Genomic DNA, 23,397 nt, shown 5'->3' with positions numbered 1-23,397 from the left:
ATCACTTCATTATAATTAAATGAACTAGTAGAATAATATTAAGGCCAACAGCTGCTTCAGTGGTAGAATAATTTCATTATTAACTGCCACCCAAAATCTATTCAAGATTGAGACACAAGTCATAATGCATCTTGGTAGAACAGCAAGACAATGGACAACATGCAAATGGTTAAGATGCCATTTAGTGAAAGAAGTGCAATAATCCTAAACAATATTCCTGACCGAACAGTAGCGAAGAAACAGTACATATACTTGATGCCTTGCGACAAACTGATCATGAAGCCATCAGGCACAGTTTAAAAGGGGGCCATTCTCCACTGAAATGTTAATTTTGTTGGTCATATTCTCACAGGATAGGTACTTTTTTTCAATAATAAAGAAATAAAGATTTACAGCACTTTATAAATAGGTGCATCAAAACTAGCAAAAAAAATCATTTAAAGTAACAAATTACTGTTCGTGTCACTACAATAGTGGAGAATGAGTAAAACAAAACTAAACACTGTGATAGGAAGCTCAGAGAACAAATGAGTGGAGACAATATAGTCTTTTAATGTTGATACATCAACTCGACTACTTGGCGCACTGTGAACAGCTACTATCGGTTGTAATTAAGTTACAGAAAATGGTTTAAAAAGAAATCTATGCATATAAAAATGATTCAACACAATAAAATTCTAAAACTGTTTTTAATTTATACTGTTGGAATAAATTACACCTCGAGTACGACAAGCCTGCTCAGGTATTAAACATGGAGCAGGCTCTAGTTACCACAGGCACTATAGGCTGACAAACTACTTACTGAGGCTTCACCATGGCAAAGGCCATGGCAATTAAGAACTTAAACCAGTCCAGGTTCTAACAATTCAATAACAGCCAACCCTCCTTTGGTCTTTCTTTTTTTCATCTTTTAATAGAAATACAACATAAATATAGGTAAGTGGAAAACAAAACTAGCAGAAAAAGGGGTAGGGGCTCTCCAATGGTGCAACTTGGGTCTATGAAGGTGGAGAAATGGATTTATTTATTTTTATATCTTCTGATCAAAAACCGCTGAACATTGCAGGGTTTTGTGTGTTTTTTTTTTTAAATAGCATAGTGATGGACAGCGCAGTTCATCCCAGGAAATGACGAGCGACCTAGCTGCATAGACCTTTGCCAACCAATGCAGCAGAAACTTGGCTCGTCTGTGAGAAAGTTTCTGATCTGTTATACTGTGCAGCTATTAAAAACTGATCCCATATAGTTGGCTTCTGATTCAATCATCAGTAAGATCTTGAACGAACAAGACTTCACAGCGGCTCAATCCTGCCTGCTGCAGGGTGGGAGGATTTGGCTCTCTCTCTGTGGGCAAGCAGGGCAGTACTCTGCGTGGAAAGTTAGCAACTATTTGAAATTTCTCAGGAGTTTCTTTCAAGGAGAACAAAAAGTCATGTATTACCTGCAATGAAAGAAAAAAATATTCATTTCTTGAAGAATTTAAAAAATGTTATACCTTCAAAAAAAATGCAAGTCTTTCTTCTCGTTTCCCTTCCCTCCTGGCGCCAACTCATTGTTGAAGCAGACCTCTACAAGTGCTGGGCATTCACCAGTACCTCACTCATGTGCCCATTGTTGATGTATAAGCCAAGACGGTGATTGCAAGATTAACTACTCGGGGGATGGGGGCAAGAGATCACAGGCGACATACTGTCCTCCACAATGTCTACACAGGCGCACTTCAAGGAGGCATTAGTGGATAGTAATGGAGGGGGAGAACGGGCCAATTTTCTCCTCCCTTATTCCATATGCTGAAGCAGTGTTCCTACTACAACCATGGTCAAAATTTGCTTAATTAGCAGGGGCATGGGGAATTGCTGGTCTATGTGGTTCAGTTACCCAATGGGTAAACTCATACAGCAAGCAGGGGAGCTGGAATAGCAGTGTTCTGGTCCCATTTTGTGGACAAAGAAATTGTCATGGTATTTGCCTGTATGCGCTGGTGCATAAATATCTTGTATTGCTTTGCATTAGACTTTTGGCAACAAATGAAATTATAAATAGAACTTCCAGTATTGTTCTGCACCATAGTATTTGGGAGCAATGGTCAAATATAGAAAAATGATTAGACGATCACAAAAGAAAAGGCTTCATGACTTTAAAGATCTGGTTACCTACTGCCCAACTATTAAACTGTTAGGTGGGGGGGGGGGGGGGGGGGGAGGAGGAGTTAAGGAGAAGAAAGTGTTGCATGGTAACTACGCCAGTTTGATAATTACAAAAGCATTATTGGCCAAAATCAATCTCATGCAATACGATAACCATTATCACACATAATTTTAATCAATATACACTTTCACAAGCATGCCGAACTCAAATCTGTAAACAAAAAAAAGCATTTGTACAACAAATAAGACAGTTTATTGCAGTCACTAAAAAGAACTACTGCATTTTGTAGGAATGCCAATAACAAACTGTATGAAATGCAGTTTGATAAGCTTTTAAGGATTTAAGGAACACAACATTTCCAGTGTTTTCACTATGTAAATAGGAAGCATAGAAAATTCTTACTGTTAATGGCTGGGTAAATAGAAATCGTCGCTCCACTCGAGTATCATTTGGCAACTTAAAGACAATTTTAACACTGTCTGGATTGTCTGCAAAAGGCTCCGGGGGAAGACGTTCAGACTTGCGTTCTTTCTCATCCTGCAAATTCTGCAGTCACAAAACAAAATTGTTTTTCCTCACATTTACACAAATATGCAAGATAACATTTAATACAGGATGACAGGAACCTCAGCTTGGGATTTCATATATTATTTGAATTATTATGGTGAGAATTCACTGTGATGGGTAACTTACACTGTTATGACATGGCCATTTTCAGTCATCGCAGTCAAATCTGATACAGTTTTCAACCAAAGCCAACATGTGTAGTGTCAGTAGATGTTACTGGATAATAATCAAGAACAGGAAACCTGGCTGAATTTTCCCTCCTTTAGCCATTGGCAGGGAGGCCAATTTTTACCTCCAAACATGGCCGAGATCATTTAAACCAGGGATTGAACTACAGACCATCTTGGTCTGTACGGCTCAGGCATTCACTGCCTTAAACAGCTGAGCCATCAGGGAAGCAAGAGCATCTGTTAAACCTTCACAAGTGGATGGATAATGTCTTATTACATATCTAACCTTCCTACAATGAAAGCACATTTCAAAATAGTTTCACAGTTTCTTAAACAAGAAACCTTCTTACTCGTCGTCTTCTTTCTTCTGCAAGTATCTGCTGCCTGACATCCTCCTCCTCCTTTCTCCTCTTTTCTTGTTCCTCCTTTCTCTTCCTTTCCTTTTCCTGGTCTGCATGAAGTGAAGCCAAATAAGCTTCATCTTGTTGTTGTCTTAACACTTGCGTCTGATTCCTCTCCTCTCTGTCGATTGAATAGCAAGAATATCGTATAGGAACATATTTAGCTGTCAACAGATCACCAATAGCTTCAATTACATACTATTTAAAGACAGCAAATCCTGATTAAACCACTTTTGCCGGAGAACAAAGTAAATATTGGCTAAAAACAAAAGCTAATTTATTTGGGATTGCATAAGATATGGCGAAATAGTCCAAAGAAGAATTACCCGCTCTTTTTCTATCCCTTACCCAACTTCACTGACTGCCCACTCAGAGGACTGAAAACTCTTGAAAGCATTTCTGGTTTTGTTACTAAAAAAGGGCAGGTCCAAAGAGCATCATCACAATATTTGTTGCAGCTTCTATTTGCTCAAACACTACCCACCCCTCTGGTCAAGAGTGCACCCAGCGACATGGCTGATACTGTCATATCATCGATAGGAGACGCGAACATCGACATATCAACAGAGACTAAACTCAAGTACAAGCCGCTTGATACAAGGAACACCACAGAGAAAAGGCTACATTAAGTACATTCTCTTTTTAGAAATTAAATAAAGAACTTCAATGATAACTTATGATTAAAGGATGAAACAAAGTTGTAAGTGGAGCCTCAAAATGGATCATTTTTTTACTCCTCCAATTTTCCCTTCTATTCTCCCTTGTTCTCTTCCTGAAGACAACTCATTTTGAACTTTAATCGTTCATTTATAAAGTAAACATTTCTGATTTTGTTAAATACACGATATATCTAACAGTCTTTCCAACCAGAATTAACTGCCCATACCCACCCACCCCTCGACCCATTGAGTAAAAGTTTGCTCTTGGTGCAGCAAGTTAGACACTGGCCTTTCACAGCTGGGACATGAGCTCAAATTCAGCACTGGCTGATCAACCTAGTGCAAGTAGCAACTACTTTTCTGCGGTTGGGACAGAGAGAGTGTGTGCTGGATTTTTCTTAGAATATGGCTGTCATACCCAACTTAGGAATGCCTGACGAAAATTGAAATGGTTTCATTCCCAATACGAACAATAGAAATATTAAAATCAGATGGACCACCCGGCATCGACGTCGGACACGACAACGGCACACACAGCCCAGTCGACCCTGCAATATCCTCCTCACTAACATCTGGGGACTTGTGCCAAAATTAGGAGAGCTGTCCCACAGGCTAGTCAAGCAACAGCCTGACATCGTCATACATACCGAGTCATACTTTCTGCCAATGTCCCAGTCTTCTCCATCACCATTTCTGGGTATGTCCTGTCCCACTGGCAGGACAGACCCACCCGAGGTGGCGGCGCAGTGATATACAGTCGGGAGGAAGTGGTCCTGGGAGTCCTCAACATTGCCTCCGGAATCCATAAAGTCTCATGGCTCCAGGTCAAGCATGGGCAAGGAAACCTCCCGATTACCACCTACTGCCCTCCCTCAGCTGATGCATCAGTACTCCTCAATGTTGAATACCTCTTGGAAGAAGCAGACTGTAGCAAGGGCACAGAATGTACTCTGGGTGGGGGACTTCAATGTCCATCACCAAGAGTGGCTCGGTAGCACCACTACTAAGTTCTTAAGGACATAGCTGCCAGACTGGGCCTGGAGCAGGTGGAGAGAGAACCAACACGAGGGAAAAACCTACTTGACCTCGTCCTCACCAATCTACCCGTCTCAGATGCATCTGTCCATGGCAGCATTGACCACCGCAGTATCTTGTGGAGACGAAGTCTCATCTTCATACTGTAGGCATCCTCCATCGTGTTGTGTGGCACTACCATGCTCGATAGATCCAGAGCAGATCTAGCAGCTCAAAACTGGGCACCCATGAGTCACTGTGGGTCATCAGCAGCAGAATTGTATTCCACCACAATCTGTAACTTCATGACCCGGCATATTCCTCACTCTACCATTACCATCAAGTGAGGGGATCAACCCTGGTTCAATGAGGAGCACCAGGCATACTTAAAAATGAGGTACCAACCTGGGTAAGCTGCAACACAGGATGACATGCATGCTAAACAGCAGAAGCAGCATGCTATAAACAGATCTATATTATGCCACAATCAACAGATCAGATCAAAGCTCTACAGTCCTGCCACCATGAATGGTGGTGGATAATTAAACAACTAGCGGGAAGAGGAGGCTCCATGAACATCCCCATCCTCAATGATGGCGGAGCCCATCACGCAAGTGCAAAAGACAAGGCTGAAGCATTTGCAACCATCTTCAGCCAGAAGTGCCGAGTGAATGATCCATAATGGCCTCTTCCTGAGGTCCCCACCATCACAGAAGCCAGTCTTCAGCCAATTTGAATCACTCCACGTAGTATCAAGAAATGGCTGAGCGCACTGGATATAGCAAAGGCTATGGGCCCAGACAACAACCCGGCCGCCATGCTGAAAATTTGTGCTCCAGAATTAGCCATGTATCTTGCCAAGCTATTCCAGTACAGCTACAACACTGGTATCTACCCAACAATGTGGAAAATTGCGCAGGTATATCCAGTCCACAAAAAGCAGGACAAATCCAATCTGGCCAATTACCACCCCATCAATGTACTTTCAATCATCAGCAAAGTGATGAAAGGTGTCATTGACAGTGCTATCAAATGGCACTTACTCACCAATAATCTACTCACCGATGCTCAGTTTGGGTTCTGCCAGGACCACTCATTACAGCCTTGGTCCAAACATGGAAAAAGGAGCTGAATTCCAGAAGTGAGGTGAGAGTGACTGCCCTTGACATCAAGGCAGCATTTGACTGAGTGCCGCATCAAGGAGCCCTAGTAAAACTGAAGTCAATGGGAATCGGGAAAAACTCTCCACTGGCTGGAGCCATACCTAGCACAAAGGAAGATGTTTGTGGTTGTTGGAGGTCAATCATCCCAGCCCCAGGACATCGCTGCAGCAGTTCCTCAGGGTAGTGTCCTAAGCCCAACCATCTTCCCTCCATCATAAAGTCAGAAGTGGGAATGATTGCAGTGTTCACTTACATTCGCAACTCCTCAGAAAATGAAGCAGTCTATGCCCACATGCAGCAAGACCTGGACGACATTCAGGCTTGGGCTGACAAGTGGCAAGTAACATTCGTGCCACACAAGTGCCAAGCAATTACCATCTCCAACAAGCGATAGTCTAACCACCTCTCCTTGACATTTAACGGCATCACCATCGCCAAATCTCCTACCATCAATAACCTTGGGGTCATCATTGACCAGAAACTTAACTGGGATCAGCCACATAAATATTGTGGCAACAAGAGCAGGTCAGAAGCTGGGCATTGTGCAGCGAGTGTCTCACCTCCAGACTCCCTATAGTCTTTCCACCATTTACATGGCACAAGTCAGGAGTATGATGGAATACTCGCCACTTGCCTGAATAAGTGCAGCTCAAACAACCACGAGAAGCTCGACACCATCAGGACAAAACAGCCCGCTTGATTGGCACTCCATCTACCACCTTCAACATTTACTCCCCTCCACCACTGGCCCACCATGGTTGCAGTGTGTACCATCTACAAGATGTACTGCAACAACTTGCCAAGGCTTCTTCGGCAGCACCTCCAAAACCTGTGAACTCTCCCAGCGAGAAGGACAAGGGCATGGGAACACCATAACCTGCAAGTTCCCCTCCAAATTACTCACCATCCTGACTTGGAAATATATTGCCATTCCTTCATCGTTGCTGGATCAAAATCATGGAACTCTCTCCCTAACAGCACTATGGGAGTACCTTCACCACACAGATTGCAGCAGTTCAAGGCGGCAGCTCACCACCACATTCTCAAGGGCAATTAGGGATGAGCAATAAATGCTGGCTTTGTCAGCGATACCCACATCCCGGAACGAATAAAAATTAAAAATATTTTTAAAATACTAAGCTTATTGAACACCAAAGTACTTTTTTTTTAATAAAAAGCACTAAATTATTTGAAACAGCTCTTACTCTTAGCAGAGTCCAGACCATGGACACATTATCTGACATTTACAGCAGGAAAGCGTTATTCCACATCATACCTATCAAGTCGTTCTGATACCAAATATGTAGCATTAGCATCCATAATAAATGTCAGCTGATTGACAAAGTCTTCAGCCTGAAGAAGGCCTTCCAAACGACCAACTACCGTCATTCTTTGTTCTTTCAACATAATGATTGCCAAAAAGGGATAGGTGTTCTCTCGTAAAGCTTGAGACACTGAAATATATAACCAAATGTGTTAGCTTATATTTGAAAAATTCATTAAATTAATCTCATTTTCCCACATTTTGCCTGGCTGCCGCTACGCCAAGATTTAGACTGTGGATCCCACATACAAAATCAATCACGGATCAGCTGAAGTCATGCAGCTACAGCATTAATTAGCTCCGCCGCAATGATTTCTTATAGTAGTTATAGATTAGTACAGCACAGATAGGCCATTCGGCCCTTAGGGTTTGCGCTAGCTCTTTTGAAGAGCAATCCAGTTAGTCCCACTCCCTCGCTCTTTCCCAATATCCCTGCATTTGTTTCTCCTTGAAATAAATACCTAGCCACCTGAAGCTTTCCATCCAGGTCAGAGCTGCACAACAATTCACCGACCAAGTCCATCCCACTGTATATTTCACCCAGTTATAGCCCAACGGAAAACCTCATTTTTGGTAGAACTTGGTCTGGTTTTCCAATAGTCAGCAACTGTTTAAGCAATGCCACCAAGTGCAAGTTCTTTTGCCACTGGAAATATGATTCTCCATTACAAAGTATTTACAGCATAGAAACAGGTCATGCGAGCCAACAGATACATGCCAGTTTTAATGCTCCACACAAATCTTTTCCCAACCTTCTTCATCTAACCCCATCAACATATCCTTCTATTCCTTTCCCCCTCATGTGCTTATCTAGCTTTCCCTTAAATGCATCTATACTATTCTCCCCAATTACTTCTTGTGGCAGCAATTTCCACATTCTAACTACTCTCTGGGTCAAGAGGTTGCTCCTGAATTCCCTATTGGATTTATTAGTTACTATGTTATAATTATGGTCTCATCTGCAAGTGGAAACATCTTCTCTACGTCTTCAAACCCTTTCATAATCTTAAAGACCAGGTCACCCCTCAATCTTCTATATCCAAGAGAAAAGAGCCCCAACCTGTTCAATCTTTCCGAATAGGTATAACCTCTCGGATCTAGTACCGTTCTAAACATATCTTTTTTGCACCTTCTCCAGTGCCTCGGTCCTTTTTAATAATACGGAGAATTGTTCACAGTACTTCAAGTGTGGTCAAACCAAGGTTAAAGACAAGTTTAACATAACATCTCTGCTTTTCAATTCTATCCCTCTAGAAATGAACCCCAGTGCTTTATTTGCTTTTATTTATGGCATTAACTTGTGTCGCTACTTTGTGATTTGTGTAACTGTACTCCTAGATTCCCTCTGCTCCTCTACCTCATTTAAGCATTTATTTTCCAAGTAGCATGTAACTTTTTTTGCCAATTACACATCCATTCTGCAAGTTTATTAATGTCTTCCTGTGTGTTGCCACAGTCCTCCTCCATATTAAACTACACTCCCCAATTTGGTGTCATCCACAAATTCCAGAGTCCAAATGTATATGTATATAATTGATTACAATTACTCAAGGAAGGAATGATGTTCTTAAAGGGTAACCTGGGTAGTGACAGCTGAATCCAAATTACAGAGCAGAAATCAGGTGACAATGACAGCAGGCACATGGGCAGAGAGAGAGACAGACAGACAAAAGGAAACACAAACAGAAACAGGAGGGGAAAGGAGGACAAGGAGAGAAAATGAACACAGGAGAGAGGGGGACAAGGGAAAAGCTGGTGTGCAAGAGATCGAGCGAGAAAACAGTTGCTTGGGAGGGAGATGGATGAACGTGTGCACATGAAAGAGAGGATGAGCATGCTTGAGGGAGAAGTGGATGTGCATGAGAGTGAGAGAATGAATGAGGGAGAGATGCACAGACAAGTTAGATGGTGGGAAGGAGGAGCGGCTGAGAGAGAGAGAGAGACAGAGACAGGAGCATGTGCAAGATGTGAAAGGAGCAAATGTGTGCAAGAGAGGGGAGGGATGGAAGTGGGCTGAGCAAGTGGGAGGGAACAGGCTTGCAAAGGAGGGAGTTGTTGTACAGAGCTAGGGGGCAGGAATAAGCATGCATAAGGGTTCGCTGTTAACCAGAGCACGTCAGATTGAGGGAGGGCAGTGAGATTTAAAAATATCCAGCACCAGTATTCCAACAAGCAGGATCTAATGTAGGACATAGATCTGTACCCATGATTTTCCACATGGCAAGTTCCTGATTTCGGCACCATTGCTTGGGGAAGGCACCATCCAAATACTAGAGAAACACGACAAAATACTGAATGGCACTCATTTAGCTTAAAAAGTGAGGCATGTGCTCAGACTTCTTCACACCAATGTGGACATGTCGCAGCTGGAGAAATTGGTCCAAATGTTGAGCTTTGCTTTGACCTCGAGGCCCAGCAAAACAGTTGCAAGACCCAACTAACTAGTCACTGAGTGAAATACAGTTTGAATGTCAGATAAGGTTGGGAAGTGAACCCAGTCTTCTGACTGCAAAGTCAAATGCTATAACGCTGGAGCTACATTCAAGATACTTTAGAAATAATATTCTAAGTTTCAAAAATAATGTGGATCACGGACCTAATGTCTAAAGCATGGAACTTTTATTCTTTCATCTACCACTATTAACCAACAAGAATGCTCAAGTTTTTCTTATTATTTTGGATGCCACTTGGTGGGTTTTATATTGCTTTCACACTGTAACTAATTCTTTAGGTTATTAAAAAAAAAACTTGATTTTGGAAAAAGTGCAATTATGAATGGAAACTCTGGACGTAGTTCAAGCTGTCCCATCATATGTAACCATGAGTATTTGCAAAAGCAATCTGGAAAATAAAAATCTCCAACAGTGGTCAAGCCCAAAAGCAAGAAACTTGGGGGTCAAAATTGCCCCTTTCGATAAGGCCTCTGAACGGCGGAAAGCAGCTGCCACGGGGCGGCGCGGAATTGCCGCCGTCTCTTCGTGGAGGGACCGCCATTTGAGAGATTGCCCTTCCTCTGGAGCGGTGTCTGGGACCGCTCTGTCTGTTTACCCGCCGCAGCGCACACGCGCCGACCGCTTACCATCAGGCAGGGATCCCCTCGTGAAACTACCCGAGAGTGGCCCCGCCACCAGTCGGTGCCCCCGACAGCTTTTGCTGTCTGCACTCTGTGAAATGGCCGCCCTTAAAGGCGAGGGTGCACTGCCGCGGCCGCCATGTTTTTTTGTTTTTGCCGGCCGATTACCAGATCGGCCTGGCAATTATGCCCCAGTGTTCGGCCGGGCTGCCAACAGCCAACCTGGCACCCCCTCTTGGGATGCCAGGCCGCTGGCCCGGCCGAAACCCTCCCTGGAGACCCAGTGGGCACCACTGAAGTGGCTGTAGAGTTCGCAGTTACTCTCCCCTTTAACTGAAGGGGGGAGATGTTGTGACGCATCAGCGCGACGGGACATGTCTGTGTCATGCTGACGTCATCAGCACAGCGCTGACAACTGATCGGGGCGGCAGACCCACTGCAGGGGCACTTCTGACCGGAACACCGCACCACAGAGAATAAAACCAAAGTGCTTAATTTCCCCGGTATTATGGGGTGGAGAAAAACTCTTTAAAAAACGGTTGGTGCACCCCATTTCGGGTGGAGGGCAATTTCTACCCGAGTCACTTGCACTTAGTGTAAATTGGACATTTAGTTACAATATCTCCCAATTTCAGTACAAACGTCTTCTTGACGCTCAATGAAACTGCCAACGGTGCACAGGGAGGAGAATAAAAATAACATCTGATAGAAAAGTAAACTATGTTGATGGAAGCGATTTTTACTCTATTAAAAACACATGAAAAAGATCAAAAGGGAACATGGATTTCCTCATTAATTTACTAAACATATTAGCATGGAAGTAATTAGCACAATTCACACAAAAGGATCTTGATGGGGAATTCATGCTCTGTATTTTACTTGAACAAAATTCACTTCAAGGTTCTAGACCAGGTGTGGTAGAAATGTTCAGCTTCTGCCACACAGGTTATGCAAGATGCATTGGGCTATTTTTTCTGATGGGAGATAAAATGACATCAGTCATGTATTTCTAAGTATAATATTGCAAGATTTTTGCAAACAAGCAAGTGATCTAAATAGAATTATGACTAGGGAGGTGAAATCTGAAAAATACTTCATCCTGCAAAAGAGGAAAACCAGCAATCTGTCAATCCATAAACATTCCAATCTCTTCTATATAGATAGATACATAATTAATTGTATTGCAACCGCATGCACTTCCCATTACAGGTTAAGCGTCCAAAATCCAGAATTCCGAAATACGGACCGATCAGTGGTGGGGTCGTGCGGAATCCGGAAAATGTTCCGAAATTCGGACCTGTCGCTGAGCCGCCAGACTCCTCCGCTCAGCCGCCCGGATCTCTCTCTTCTCCCCTCCCCCCATACCTCTCTCTTTTCTTCCCACCCCACCCCTTTCCTCACTGTCCTCCTTCCACCCCCCCCACATTATATATCTCCCTCTCGCTCATATTCGGGACGTCCAAAAGAAGTTCCAAAATCCGTAACGGCCTCAGTCGTAAGGTTTCCAGATTTCAGACGTTCTACCTTCATCACACTCTTACTTCTTGGATCATAACCGGACATTTGGTAATGGCTAATTATTTTAGCTTTAATAGGCAACACCTGTTAAAATTACCATTATATTTGCCTTCCAGTACTGTAGCAAGAATTGCCATGGTTCAACAGCCATAGTAAGCAAGTTTTATTTTGTTGCAGCCCCCATCCTTTGACCTTAAGCCCACTCTCTAAACCATTTGCGCCTGCTGCCTCCCTCTGCCAAGGCCTCTTGCTCCCACTCGCTCACCTTCATGGCTCTAGTCACCAAATTTATGATATCCTGACCACCCCCCCTTCCCTCCTCCACTATCTTTCCAATTAACCAACCTCTGGCCTTCTGACCCTGTTTAGTAATGTTAATTGCTTTTGAAATACCAGTGCAATTTTTACTGCTACACAGGAGACAACTCAGCAGCATTTCAAAAGTTAAGTGCAACAATAGCCACTAATATTACCAAAAGGGATCAAGAGGTTGCAGGTTGGATAATGATGATGAAGAGCGGCAGGAGGCTACTAAATGGAATGGAGTTGGTTGGTTGTAGAATCAAGCAGTTGGCTGAGGGGGAAAGCAGGAAGCTATTGGAGGAGCCAAGGGTAATTAAGCAACAGTAATACAGGCCTTCCAGTATTAGAGCAAGAAAGGGACAACCAAAACAGACCAGAGAAATGCAAAACAGAAAAACAAAGTGATTAATAACTCAATGCAAATAAAAAGACACGGACAGAAGCACTAACTGACAGCACAAACAGGTAAGGCATACACACTGTACACTATAACAAAAGATAATAGTCATTGAGTTATGCTGTAGGAGGTCTAATAATACATATATATTTAACAGCATAGCTATTGAGCACAGGCTGACAACCACAATCATTCATGGGAACTATTGTTGGCATCAGGAACAGTTATTAGAGCTGGAAGAAATGTAGAATGACCCATAGCTTCAGGCAGGATTTTATTTTCCATGCAATCATCTCATTAAATTTAAAACAGGGTAAAATTGATCAGTGCACCAGCAGACTTTACTTTTGTAAAGATTTTTTTTTAAACACTTACCCCTGTAGCCTTCTGGCTTACTGGTGGAACAGGCCCAGAAAAGCATTCTAGTGTTGATGAAGTTTACAACCTCTGGGGTGCACACTGTATTACTGAGGTAGAAACAAACTGACATTTAGTCATCCATCATAAATAAGCTATCAAATCCTACTGTTATGCTGAGGTCTAATTCAATGGATGTCAGCAAGCCACTTAAACATCATTCAGTAACCTTTCACGTGAACATTAATAGACTGCTGTGATACATACCTCTTTGCTCAAATAATAAATAAAAATGCTATATAAATAAAATTAACATAGTAAAACATCCCAAGGCGCTTCACAGCAGTGTTAGACAAACAGAAAATTTGACACCGAGCCACAGAAGAAATTAAGGCAGATGATCAAAAGCTTGTTTAAAGAGATAGATTCTAAGGAGCGTCTTAAAAAGGAGGAAAGAGAGGTAGAGAGGCGGTGAGGTTTAGGGAGGGAGTTCCAGAGCTTAGGGCCTAGGCAGCTGAAGGTACGGCCACCAATGGTGGATGTTCAAGAGGCCAGAATTTGAGGAGCGCAGATAGCATCTTTACACTCTCTCCCTACACATGCACATGAATAATGGCCACTTGGGCAACTTACTGGAGGCAAGTTGGTGCGTGTGAAATCTTACCTCAGCACAAATCACAGGGGTGAAAACTGGATAATGAAACTGTCCTTGATAATGCCGCAATTAATTCAGTATAAATGGAGCATAAATCAAAAGTACAGACCTCTGCAAATAAAGTATTTACTGTCATCAGAATTTCAAATATTTCTAAATTCAAACCACACTCTGCAGCAGCTCAGAGCTCCCAAAGGGGTCACTATGAATCCCTGCCATTAGAGACATTCCCAATCGATGAAAGGCATTCTTTACATCTTCGTCCCAAATTTACTCCCCTTTATACCCCACTCCTAAAGGCAGCGACAAATACTACACTACATTTCCATGGTCACTGGAACACTACTATTTCACTTAAATAGCCATTCTTCACACAACAGCCAGGGCAACAAGTGTCAACTGGCTATTCAATTATAAACTCCCAAGTGAAAGAGTCCAATCCTTTCCTTGTCTTTTACCCACATGCAATTATTGTATTTATAGCAAACACCAGCAGCTCAGCAGACCAGAATCAAACCTGGGCTCCTCTTATTTTAGTACCATATAATTTGGTACATTTACACACCGAGCCACCAGGAACCCTCCATAAAGACTTTATTTTTGAAGCAAGGGCAGTAATTTCCATTTTCACCCCTTGGCCAGTAAACCGGCAGAGCAGATCGGCTGCTCGTTACAGAAAGCACTCAATTTAATTTCCAATGGGTCGGCAATTCACCCTGCCGGTTTAATGATCCAGCCGGGACAATGAAAATCTTTTACAGACTGGTGACTGCAGCACAGTATTGTTACATAGAATTACATACAATTTACAGCACAGAAACAGGGCATTCGGCCCAAGTGGTCTATGCTGGTGTTTACACTTCACACAAGCGTCCACCCACCCTACCATAATGTGAACGCGTCTTTACAACTGATGTGTATAATAGAAACATAGAAAATAGGTGCAGGAGTAGGCCATTCGGCCCTTCTAGCCTGCACTGCCATTCAATGAGTTCATGGCTTAACATTCAACTTCAGTACCCCATTCCTGCTTTCTCGCCATACCCCTTGATCCCCCTAGTAGTAAGGACCTCATCTAACTCCTTTTTGAATATATTTAGTGAATTGGCCTCAACAACTTTCTGTGGTAGAGAATTCCACAGGTTCACCACTCTCTCGGTGAAGAAGTTCCTCCGCATCTCGGTCCTAAATGGCTTACCCCTTATCCTTAGACTGTGACCTCTGGTTCTGGACTTCCCCAACATTGGGAACATTCTTCCTGCATCTAACCTGTCTAACCCCGTCAGAATTTTAAATGTTTCTATGAGGTCCCCTCTCATTCTTCTGAACTCCAGTGAATACAAGCCCAGTTGATCCAGTCTTTCTTGATAGGTCAGTCCCGCCATCCCGGGAATCAGTCTGGTGAACCTTCGCTGCACTCCCTCAAAAGCAAGAATGTCCTTCCTCAGGTTAGGAGACCAAAACTGTACACAATACTCCAGGTGTGGCCTCACCAATGCCCTGTACAACTGTAGCAGCAACACTTCCCTGCCCCTGTACTCAAATCCCCTCGCTATGAAGGCCAACATGCCATTTGCTTTTTTAACCGCCTGCTGCATCTGCATGCCAACCTTCAATGACTGATGTACCATGACACCCAGGTCTCTTTGCACCTCCCCTTTTCCTAATCTGTCACCATTCAGATAATAGTCTGTCTCTCTGTTTTTACCACCAAAGTGGATAACCTCACATTTATCCACATTATACTTCATCTGCCATGCATTTGCCCACTCACCTAACCTATCCAAGTCGCTCTGCAGCCTCACAGCATCCTCCTCGCAGCTCACACTGCCACCCAACTTAGTGTCATCCACAAATTTGGAGATACTACATTTAATCCCCTCATCTAAATCATTAATGTACAGTGTAAACAGCTGGGGCCCCAGCACAGAACCTTGCGGTACCCCACTAGTCACTGCCTGCCATTCTGAAAAGTACCCATTTACTCCTACTCTTTGCTTCCTGTCTGACAACCAGTTCTCAATCCATGTCAGTACACTACCCCCAATCCCATGTGCTCTAACTTTGCACATCAATCTCTTGTGTGGGACCTTGTCGAACGCCTTCTGAAAGTCCAAATATACCACATCAACTGGTTCTCCCTTATCCACTCTACTGGAAACATCCTCAAAATGTTCAAACAATTTCCATGTAAGTAGCAGCATTTTTTTTTTTTTTAAAACTCAAATTATAATTCATAAGAAAAGGTCAATGGACGAGTGTTGGTTCAGATTAAATGACAAACCAGCTCAGAAGTATGACATGCCCCACACACTCACTTACTTACCGACAGAACTCATCTGTGTCTTGATGATCGTCTCCATGAAGGTAAACTAATAAATAGCGAAGCTCCCGTTTGGCATCGTTCAGTGCCTGTATTCAACCGGTGAAAATAAATTATTAAAAAATGAGATTAAAGCTATTTTAAAGCTAGTTCAAACTATTTGAAAGGGATCTCCTCTAGCATGCAGTGGATGCATAACAATTGGCTTCATTGTTCTTGAGTGGGGAAAATTGGCCAGGGTTTTGCTCCTAATTATTATCCAGTGACCCTTGTCAAAAGTGCCGGTGTGGATATCAGCCATAAACATGATCTGGATAAGCGGTGATCAGATGTGCCCAAACATGTGTGATCAGCTGTGCCCAAACGTAAAGAATAGTTATTTTGACCAGGCATCAGAGGCTTACCCATTTGTTGGAAACTAGAGGCCATGCAGTTTCAATTCAAAAGAAATTCAATATTTTATCTTTTTCTATTAATTTGTAGCTAGGTCAAGTAGTGCAATAAGTTTATAACTGGGCATCTGCTCAGAATGTGTCTGTGCAGAGAAACAATTCCTGTCTAAAGTGGAAATGTCCACTTGAAAGGGAGAGGACATGTCTATTTATAATGTTTACCTGCTGATTTATTCTTGCTTCTGTACAATTTTATTTATTACAATTCAAGCATGGGCTGTAAATGGCATCCACGCCACACAAGTGCAAGGTGATGACTATCCCAACAAATTAAAATTTAACCACTTCTCCTTGATATTCAATGGCATTACAATCTCCAAATCCCCCACCATCATCATCCTGGGGGTTACCATTGACAAGAAATTTAATTTGACCAGCCACATAAATACTGTGGCAACAACAGCGAGTCAGGGGCTGGGTATTCTGTGAAGAGTGTCTCACCTCCTGACTCACCTCAGCCTTTCCATCATCTACAAGGCACAAGTCAGGAGTGCGGTGGAATACTCTCCACTTGCCTGGATGAGTGCAGCTCCAACACCACTCAAGAAGCTAGATGCCATCCAGGACAAAGCAGCCCGCTTGATTGGCATCCCATCCACCACCTTAACAATCACTCCCCCGCCCCCCCGGCGCACCGTGGTTGCAGTGTGTACCACCTACAAGATGCACTGCAGCAACTCGCCAAGGTTTCTTCAGCAGCACCTCCCAAACCCCTGACCTCTACCACCTAGAAGGAACACCATCACCTGCAAGTTACACATCATCCTGACTTGGATATTTCATTCATCACTGCTAGGTCAAAACCTAGAACTTGCTCCCTAACAACACTGTGGGAGTACCTTCACCACATGGACTGCAGCGGTTCAAGGTGGCAGTTCATCACCACCTTCTCAAGGACAATTAGGAATGGGCAATAAATGCTAGCTTTGCCAGCGACACCCACATCCCAGAACAATTTTTTTTTTAAATTAAATTGAATTGTGGCTTTTATCCGGAGCTATATGGTCTGTTTTATGTTTACCGAGATACCTGAAGCACAGTTGGTAGGCAAGTCATACTACTTCCGGTGCTTGCTCCCATAGTACAAAGGTTCATAATGTACAGTAGATAACCAGCCTCATACACTTAAGTGCACGGCTCATTTTCAGTCCACACGAAGCGCTGGCTTGCTTAGGAAACCGACTTTTTGCATGAAGCACAAATAAAAAATATCGGGAGTAGCCTGAATTCTATCTTGTGAAACTGCACCTCAATATGATTCACTATCTTAAAAGAATGGGAAATAATTTGTGCAGAGCTGGAGAGAGTGGGTTAATTAAAATGCACAAGTCCACTCAGAAAAGATAAACTTCAAATCATTAGGACTGTAAAATGTCCTCAATTGCAAACTTAAAAACAAAAGTTTAAAAATGACCTTTTGTACAAACCTGACTGTAGGTTCCTTGATAGAAGACTGGATGGATCCTTCCATATTGTTCCTCAAAATTTTGAATAAATGCAACTACATCCCCAACAGGATCAGTAACACGGCTTCTCGGATCTGGTCGTATAAACCGTATAGCAAACCTATGCAAAACAGAGTTCAAATTCAGAATAATTTTCTTTTCTAAAATTATGATTTTTTGAAAATTCTCTCAATATCTCACCTAAAGATGTCCAGTAGCGTATAATAGGTGAATCGGAATGGAAGCATTATCAAGTAATAACTCCATCCTATAAGACCCTGCAAAATTCAACAGTTATCATTGTTATCCACTTGAGTATAAAACTGTATGAACCAGTATTTTTTGTTGCTTGTTCAATAAAACAAGAATAATTTAAATTTAGTCTAATTTAGCACACAGGATGAGGTGAGCAGAACTTACTTATTTACTTGACCATACTAACTGTCCAGGGCACATAATGAATACAAAGCTACATTGGATATATGGAGAGCAGATACAATGCAAACAACAAGTATTTAAATGTGTTCAGAAATCACCCTTCAACATAAACTAATTTCCTGAACCTGATCTTTCGCCACCCCAACAGACATCATTGATCTACCTCTCGAAACTGTCATAACTAATTGCATGATTTCCTCTGCCCTACCAAGAAATACTTAACATGAGCAAAAGGGAATAAAATGTGGATTATGCAGATAATGTAAGATGGAACTAAAGTTCAACATCTCTGATAAGGAATTCCCAACCATTTTACTAATATTGAGTTACAAAATAAGCCTAAGTAAAGCCAAAAACAAAAATCAAATTTAGTTATAAACAACTCAAAATACAATTCTACAATACAATTTCAACTGTAATGCAATTAACTTTTACAAAATAGGTGCAAAAAATTAATCTGATTAAAACAACCATAATGTGTTCTCACCCTAGGCTGAGGCCTTGAAACTACGTAACTATAGACCCTGTGATCTGCTGTGTGGACTTGAAGTGGACGAGAGGAAGGTGGGTTGAAGACACTGGGAACTCCTTCTTGTTCATTTAGCCTATCCTGGACAGCTGCCTAGAAGATAAAATGGGGGTGGAGGGGAAAAAGAGGCGGAACAATAGGATTAAGAGTAATCCAAATGATCAGAAAAAGAAATCCATAAAATGGGTTAAGTTCTTTCAGCTAACACATTACAGATCATATTGTTTATATTAAGACACCAATCACTTTCTGTTGATGTCTGCTGCAATGTTAACATCCACATATCAAAACAAAGAATTGCCAAACTATGACAGGTTAACATCAGAAATGTTTGCTTAAATAGGAAGTAGCACATTTAAAATGATTTTCAAATCAACGCTATAGCCAATTATAATATTTTGCACACGTAATCTTGTAGTTCGCTTCCTTTTCACCTCAATGTTCCAATGGTGCTGCTCGAGTGTACGGCGGCATTGGTCCATTGACTCGATACCAGTCAAGTCCTATGCAGAGGAATGAAATAAGAAAAATGTCTTTTATTAAAAAAAAGTACAGACAGCAAGGTTGCATTCAATTATCAATTTAAAAAATACATAGGTATGTGTTCTGGTACTTCAAGTGATTGGCTGACTTTTTATTGCCTTTGTATGTGTTTTTAGGTAGGTTCTTTTTTTATATTTGCAACCAAAATTCTTCATCTGTCTCGACACCAAGATCTGAGGAACTGGTGCGCAACAGTTAAAGTACTTAAGATAAATGATCTAAAAGGTACTCAAAATTAAGTACCTAATTACATGTTAAGTTAATTGTCTCCAATTTGTCTCACTGCCTGTCCAACAGTCAGTACTGGATGAGCAGAAATTTGCTCCAACCAAATATTGGGAAGACCAAAGCCATTGTCTTTGGTCCCCACCAAAACTCCATTCCCTGACCACCATTATCATCCCTCTCCATGGCAACTGTCTGAATCGAAGACAATCTGTGTGCAACCTCGGTGTTGAGTTTGTCCCCGTGATGCGCTTCCGACCACATATCCGCTCCATCGCCAAGACTGCTTACTTCCACCTCTGTAACATCGCCCAACTCTGACCCTGCCTCAGCTCATCTGCTGCTGAAACCCTTATCCATGCCTTTGTTACCTCTAGACTTGACTATTCCAATGCTCTCCTGGCAGGCCTCCCATCTAGCACCCTGCATAAACGTGCTCGTCCAAAATTCTGCTGCCCACATCTTAACTCTCACCAAGTCTCATTCACCCATCACGTGCTTGCTAACCTGCGCTGGCTCATGGTTAGAGAATGCTTCGATTTTAAAATCCTCATCCTTGTTTTCAAATCCCTCCATGGCCTCGCGCCTCCCTATCTCTATAACCTCTTCCAGCCCCACAAGACTTTGCGATCGCTAGGCTCCTCCAACTCTGGCATCTTGCGCATCACCTATTTTATTCACTCCATCATTGGTGGCTGTGCTTTCAGCTGCCTTGGCTGGAATTCCCTCCCTTACCCTCGCCACCTCTCTTCCCGACGCTCCTTAAAACCGACCGCTTTGACCAAGCTTTTGGTCATCTGTCCTGATATCCCCTTCTGTGACTCGGTGTCAAAATTAGATTGATAGGCACCCTTTTTAAGCACCTTGGAACATTTTTCTACGTTAAAGTCACTATGTTATGCAAGTTGTTAACTTAAATATGCAAAACAAATTAACAAGTTTTCAGTTATAACTTAAAACACCATGGCTTATTGTACCTTAGGGCCTAAACTAACATTTCAGACATGTCCTTTTATTTTATTTTCATGCTCCACCCTTTACAAGGGCAGGCAGGAGACTGTCTTGCCTCCACTCTGCAACCCTTTCCCCAAAATGGCGGAGGCCAGAACAAACCATCTGAGGAATCCACCAGACAGCTGCAAGTGCATTCAATTTCATCCACTTTTGCCTAGGCAACAGCTTACCTGGCAGTCCAAGAATCATCAAATCAAATTAGTTTTTATATACCACCAGATTTAAACCCTTACTACAGGATATAGATGTAAAGCCATATGGTTACAATGTCTCATTCAAGAGTCCTGAATATTGTAATGTTATTGGTTCTTTTCAAAAGCACTTGCTTGTAATTATGATTTCTGCTTTCACAACTTCCAACTAATTACTATAAAGAAAATTTCCAAAAATGTACCTTCATTTATTGTTTTTTTTTCAGTACATTCCCAATGAACAGAATTTTATAAATTGTTTTCAAATAACTTACATATATTTTTTTAAACAGTTTAATATTGAATCTATTTAAATTCTTGGCTTCATCTCACCTAAAAATGCCACTAAGCCAAAACCTATAATACTTACATTTTAGTTTACTAGTTTTGACATTAAACTCTTTTGCATAAGTTTCTGCATTGCATACTATACTTTTACTAAAACCTCAATTTAAATGTTTCACAGTAAGTTTAGTATGCATCAATTCTACGACTAACATCAATGTACTAGGTATGTTTCTTCTGGAAAAAGTTAAATTGGTTAGTTAAGATTTTTGTCAGGTAATGTTTACTTAGCACTAAACGTGGATTAAATTAATTCTACTTTATAACTGGCAGCGTTCCTGCTGTTTAGAATGGTTAAGTAAAACTGCCATTGGCAGAGGAAGAAAAAAAGTACATCATGCCAGATGGGGGTTTACCAGAAAATGTTGAGTACAGAGAAAAATGCCACAGGTGCAGAGGCTACAGCACGATTAAATGAATCTAACAAATGAATTATAAAGTACCCTAGAACAATAACTTATGTTATCCGCTGTGAAATTATGTTAGTTTAACGAATTTACCTGAAATTGCAACAGTTTCTCTGTCTGTTCTTGCGTTAGTTCCTCATCTTCATTCCCAGGCGCCGCCATCTTGGATATTGCGTTACAGGCCTGTGCGGAAGTAGATGATTTTTGGGTAAAGTCACAGTCATGAAACGCAAAAAACTGCAGCCCGCCAATAGTTGCTTTCTGGGGTTGCACTAACATTCAAAAGCGACACGAAGTATTTCTGCGCATCCGGGTTTTGATTTTACTGCATTTGTTGCCAGCCGGTGGGCCGGTGACGAAAACAACCGAGGCCCTTCGGTAACTTTCGGGATCGCCCGAGGTCGGCCTCGACCGAAGAGGTGAGCTCCAGCGGAGCGGTGGGATTATGAGATTCTTCTCCTGGGGGGCAGCGCGGCGCTTGAGTCGAGTTGCTTGTGAATCCGCTCATTCCAGCACGCGACCGGCCCCTGGCCACTGGATCCGGGCTGGGGTTCTAGAACCTTGACCCGGGATTCTGGAACCTTGACCCGAGGCGCTAGAATTCCCTAACATCAAAGCGCGCCAAAACCTGGAGACAGCTTATTTAAATCACTCTGAACAACGCGTGTCTCTTAGGTTATTTTTACTCTCCTCCGCAAAGCGGAGCGAGACCGGTTTGAGGTTCGGCAGACATGCTGGAAACATAGAAACAAAGAAAATAGGTGCAGGAGTAGGCCATTCGGCCCTTCGAGCCTGCACCACCATTCAATAAGATCATGGCTGATCATTCCCTCAGCACCCCTTTCCTGCTTTCTCTTCATACACCTTGATCCCCTTAGCCGTAAGAGCCATATCTAACTCCCTCTTGAATATATCCAATGAACTGGCATCAACAACTCTCTGCTGCAGGGAATTCCACAGGTTAACAACTCTGAGTGAAGACTTTTCTCCTCATCTCAGTGCTAAATGGCCTACCCCTTATCCGAAGACTGTGTCCCCTGGTTCTGGACTTCCCCAACATCGGAAACATTCTTCCCGCATCTAACCTGTCCCGTCCCGTCAGAACCTTATATGTTTCTATGAGATCCCCTCTCATCCTTCTAAACTCCAGTGTATAAAGGCCCAGTTGATCCAGTCTCTCCTCATATGTCAGTCCAGTCATCCCTGGAATCAGTCTGGTGAACCTTCACTGCACTCCATCAATAGCAAGAACGTCCCTCAATAGCAAGAACGTCCTTCCTCAGATTAGGAGACCAAAACTGAACACAATATTCCAGGTGAGGCCTCACCAAAGCCCTGTACAATTGAAGTAAGACCTCCCTGCTCCTCTACTCAAATCCCCTAGCTATGAAGACTAACATGCCATTTGCCTTCTTCACCGCCTGCTGGACTTGCATGCCAACTTTCAGTGACTGATGAACCATGACACCCAGGTATCGTTGCACCTCCCCTTTTCCTAATCTGCCGCCATTCAGATAATATTCTGCCTTTGTGTTTTTGCCACCAAAGTGGATAACCTCACATTTATCCACATTATACTGCATCTGCCATGCATTTGCCCACTCACCTAACCTGTCCAAATCACCCTTCAGCCTCTTAACATCCTCCTCACAGCTCACACCACCACCCAGTTTAGTGTCATCTGCAAACTTGGAGATATTACACTCAATTCCTTCATCCAAATCATTAGTGTATAT

The 23,397-nt window shown here is 42.4% G+C and overlaps 1 protein-coding gene across 2 annotated transcripts; it reads right to left on the bottom strand.

The window, feature by feature from the left end:
* Positions 1-532: 532 nt before the first annotated feature.
* faf2 (Fas associated factor family member 2) lies at positions 533-22,203 on the bottom strand. 2 transcript variants are annotated; one of them, XM_070878479.1, is made up of 12 exons: positions 21,939-22,203; positions 21,755-21,844; positions 19,371-19,439; positions 18,895-19,029; positions 18,171-18,247; positions 17,952-18,090; positions 16,076-16,161; positions 13,113-13,204; positions 7,399-7,576; positions 3,236-3,407; positions 2,551-2,694; positions 533-1,441 (listed from the first exon to the last, which is right to left on the bottom strand). In XM_070878479.1, exons 2-12 carry the CDS (start codon positions 21,821-21,823, stop codon positions 1,259-1,261), a joined length of 1,344 nt encoding a protein of 447 aa, XP_070734580.1. In that variant the 5' UTR covers positions 21,824-21,844; positions 21,939-22,203; the 3' UTR covers positions 533-1,258. The 2 variants fall into 2 exon arrangements, with proteins under 2 accessions (XP_070734580.1, XP_070734579.1); XM_070878478.1 differs by having other exon boundaries at positions 21,755-22,203.
* Positions 22,204-23,397: the final 1,194 nt, after the last annotated feature.

The sequence above is a fragment of the Pristiophorus japonicus genome, chromosome 4, assembly GCF_044704955.1.
Source record: "Pristiophorus japonicus isolate sPriJap1 chromosome 4, sPriJap1.hap1, whole genome shotgun sequence".
Taxonomy (NCBI): Eukaryota; Metazoa; Chordata; class Chondrichthyes; family Pristiophoridae; genus Pristiophorus; species Pristiophorus japonicus.
The sequence above is the reverse complement of the archived record's forward strand: the minus strand, read 5'-3'. Positions and strand labels throughout refer to the sequence as shown.

Coding starts and splice junctions, on each gene's coding strand:
- faf2 (XM_070878478.1), bottom strand. CDS start 21,940: ATGTTAGTGCAACCCCAGAAAGCAACTATTGGCGGGCTGCAGTTTTTT. Junction 19,030..19,370: donor AGCACCATTGGAACATTGAG/GTGAAAAGGAAG, acceptor TTTATCTTCTAG/GCAGCTGTCCAGGATAGGCT. Junction 18,091..18,170: donor ACGCTACTGGACATCTTTAG/GTGAGATATTGA, acceptor TGTTTTGCATAG/GTTTGCTATACGGTTTATAC.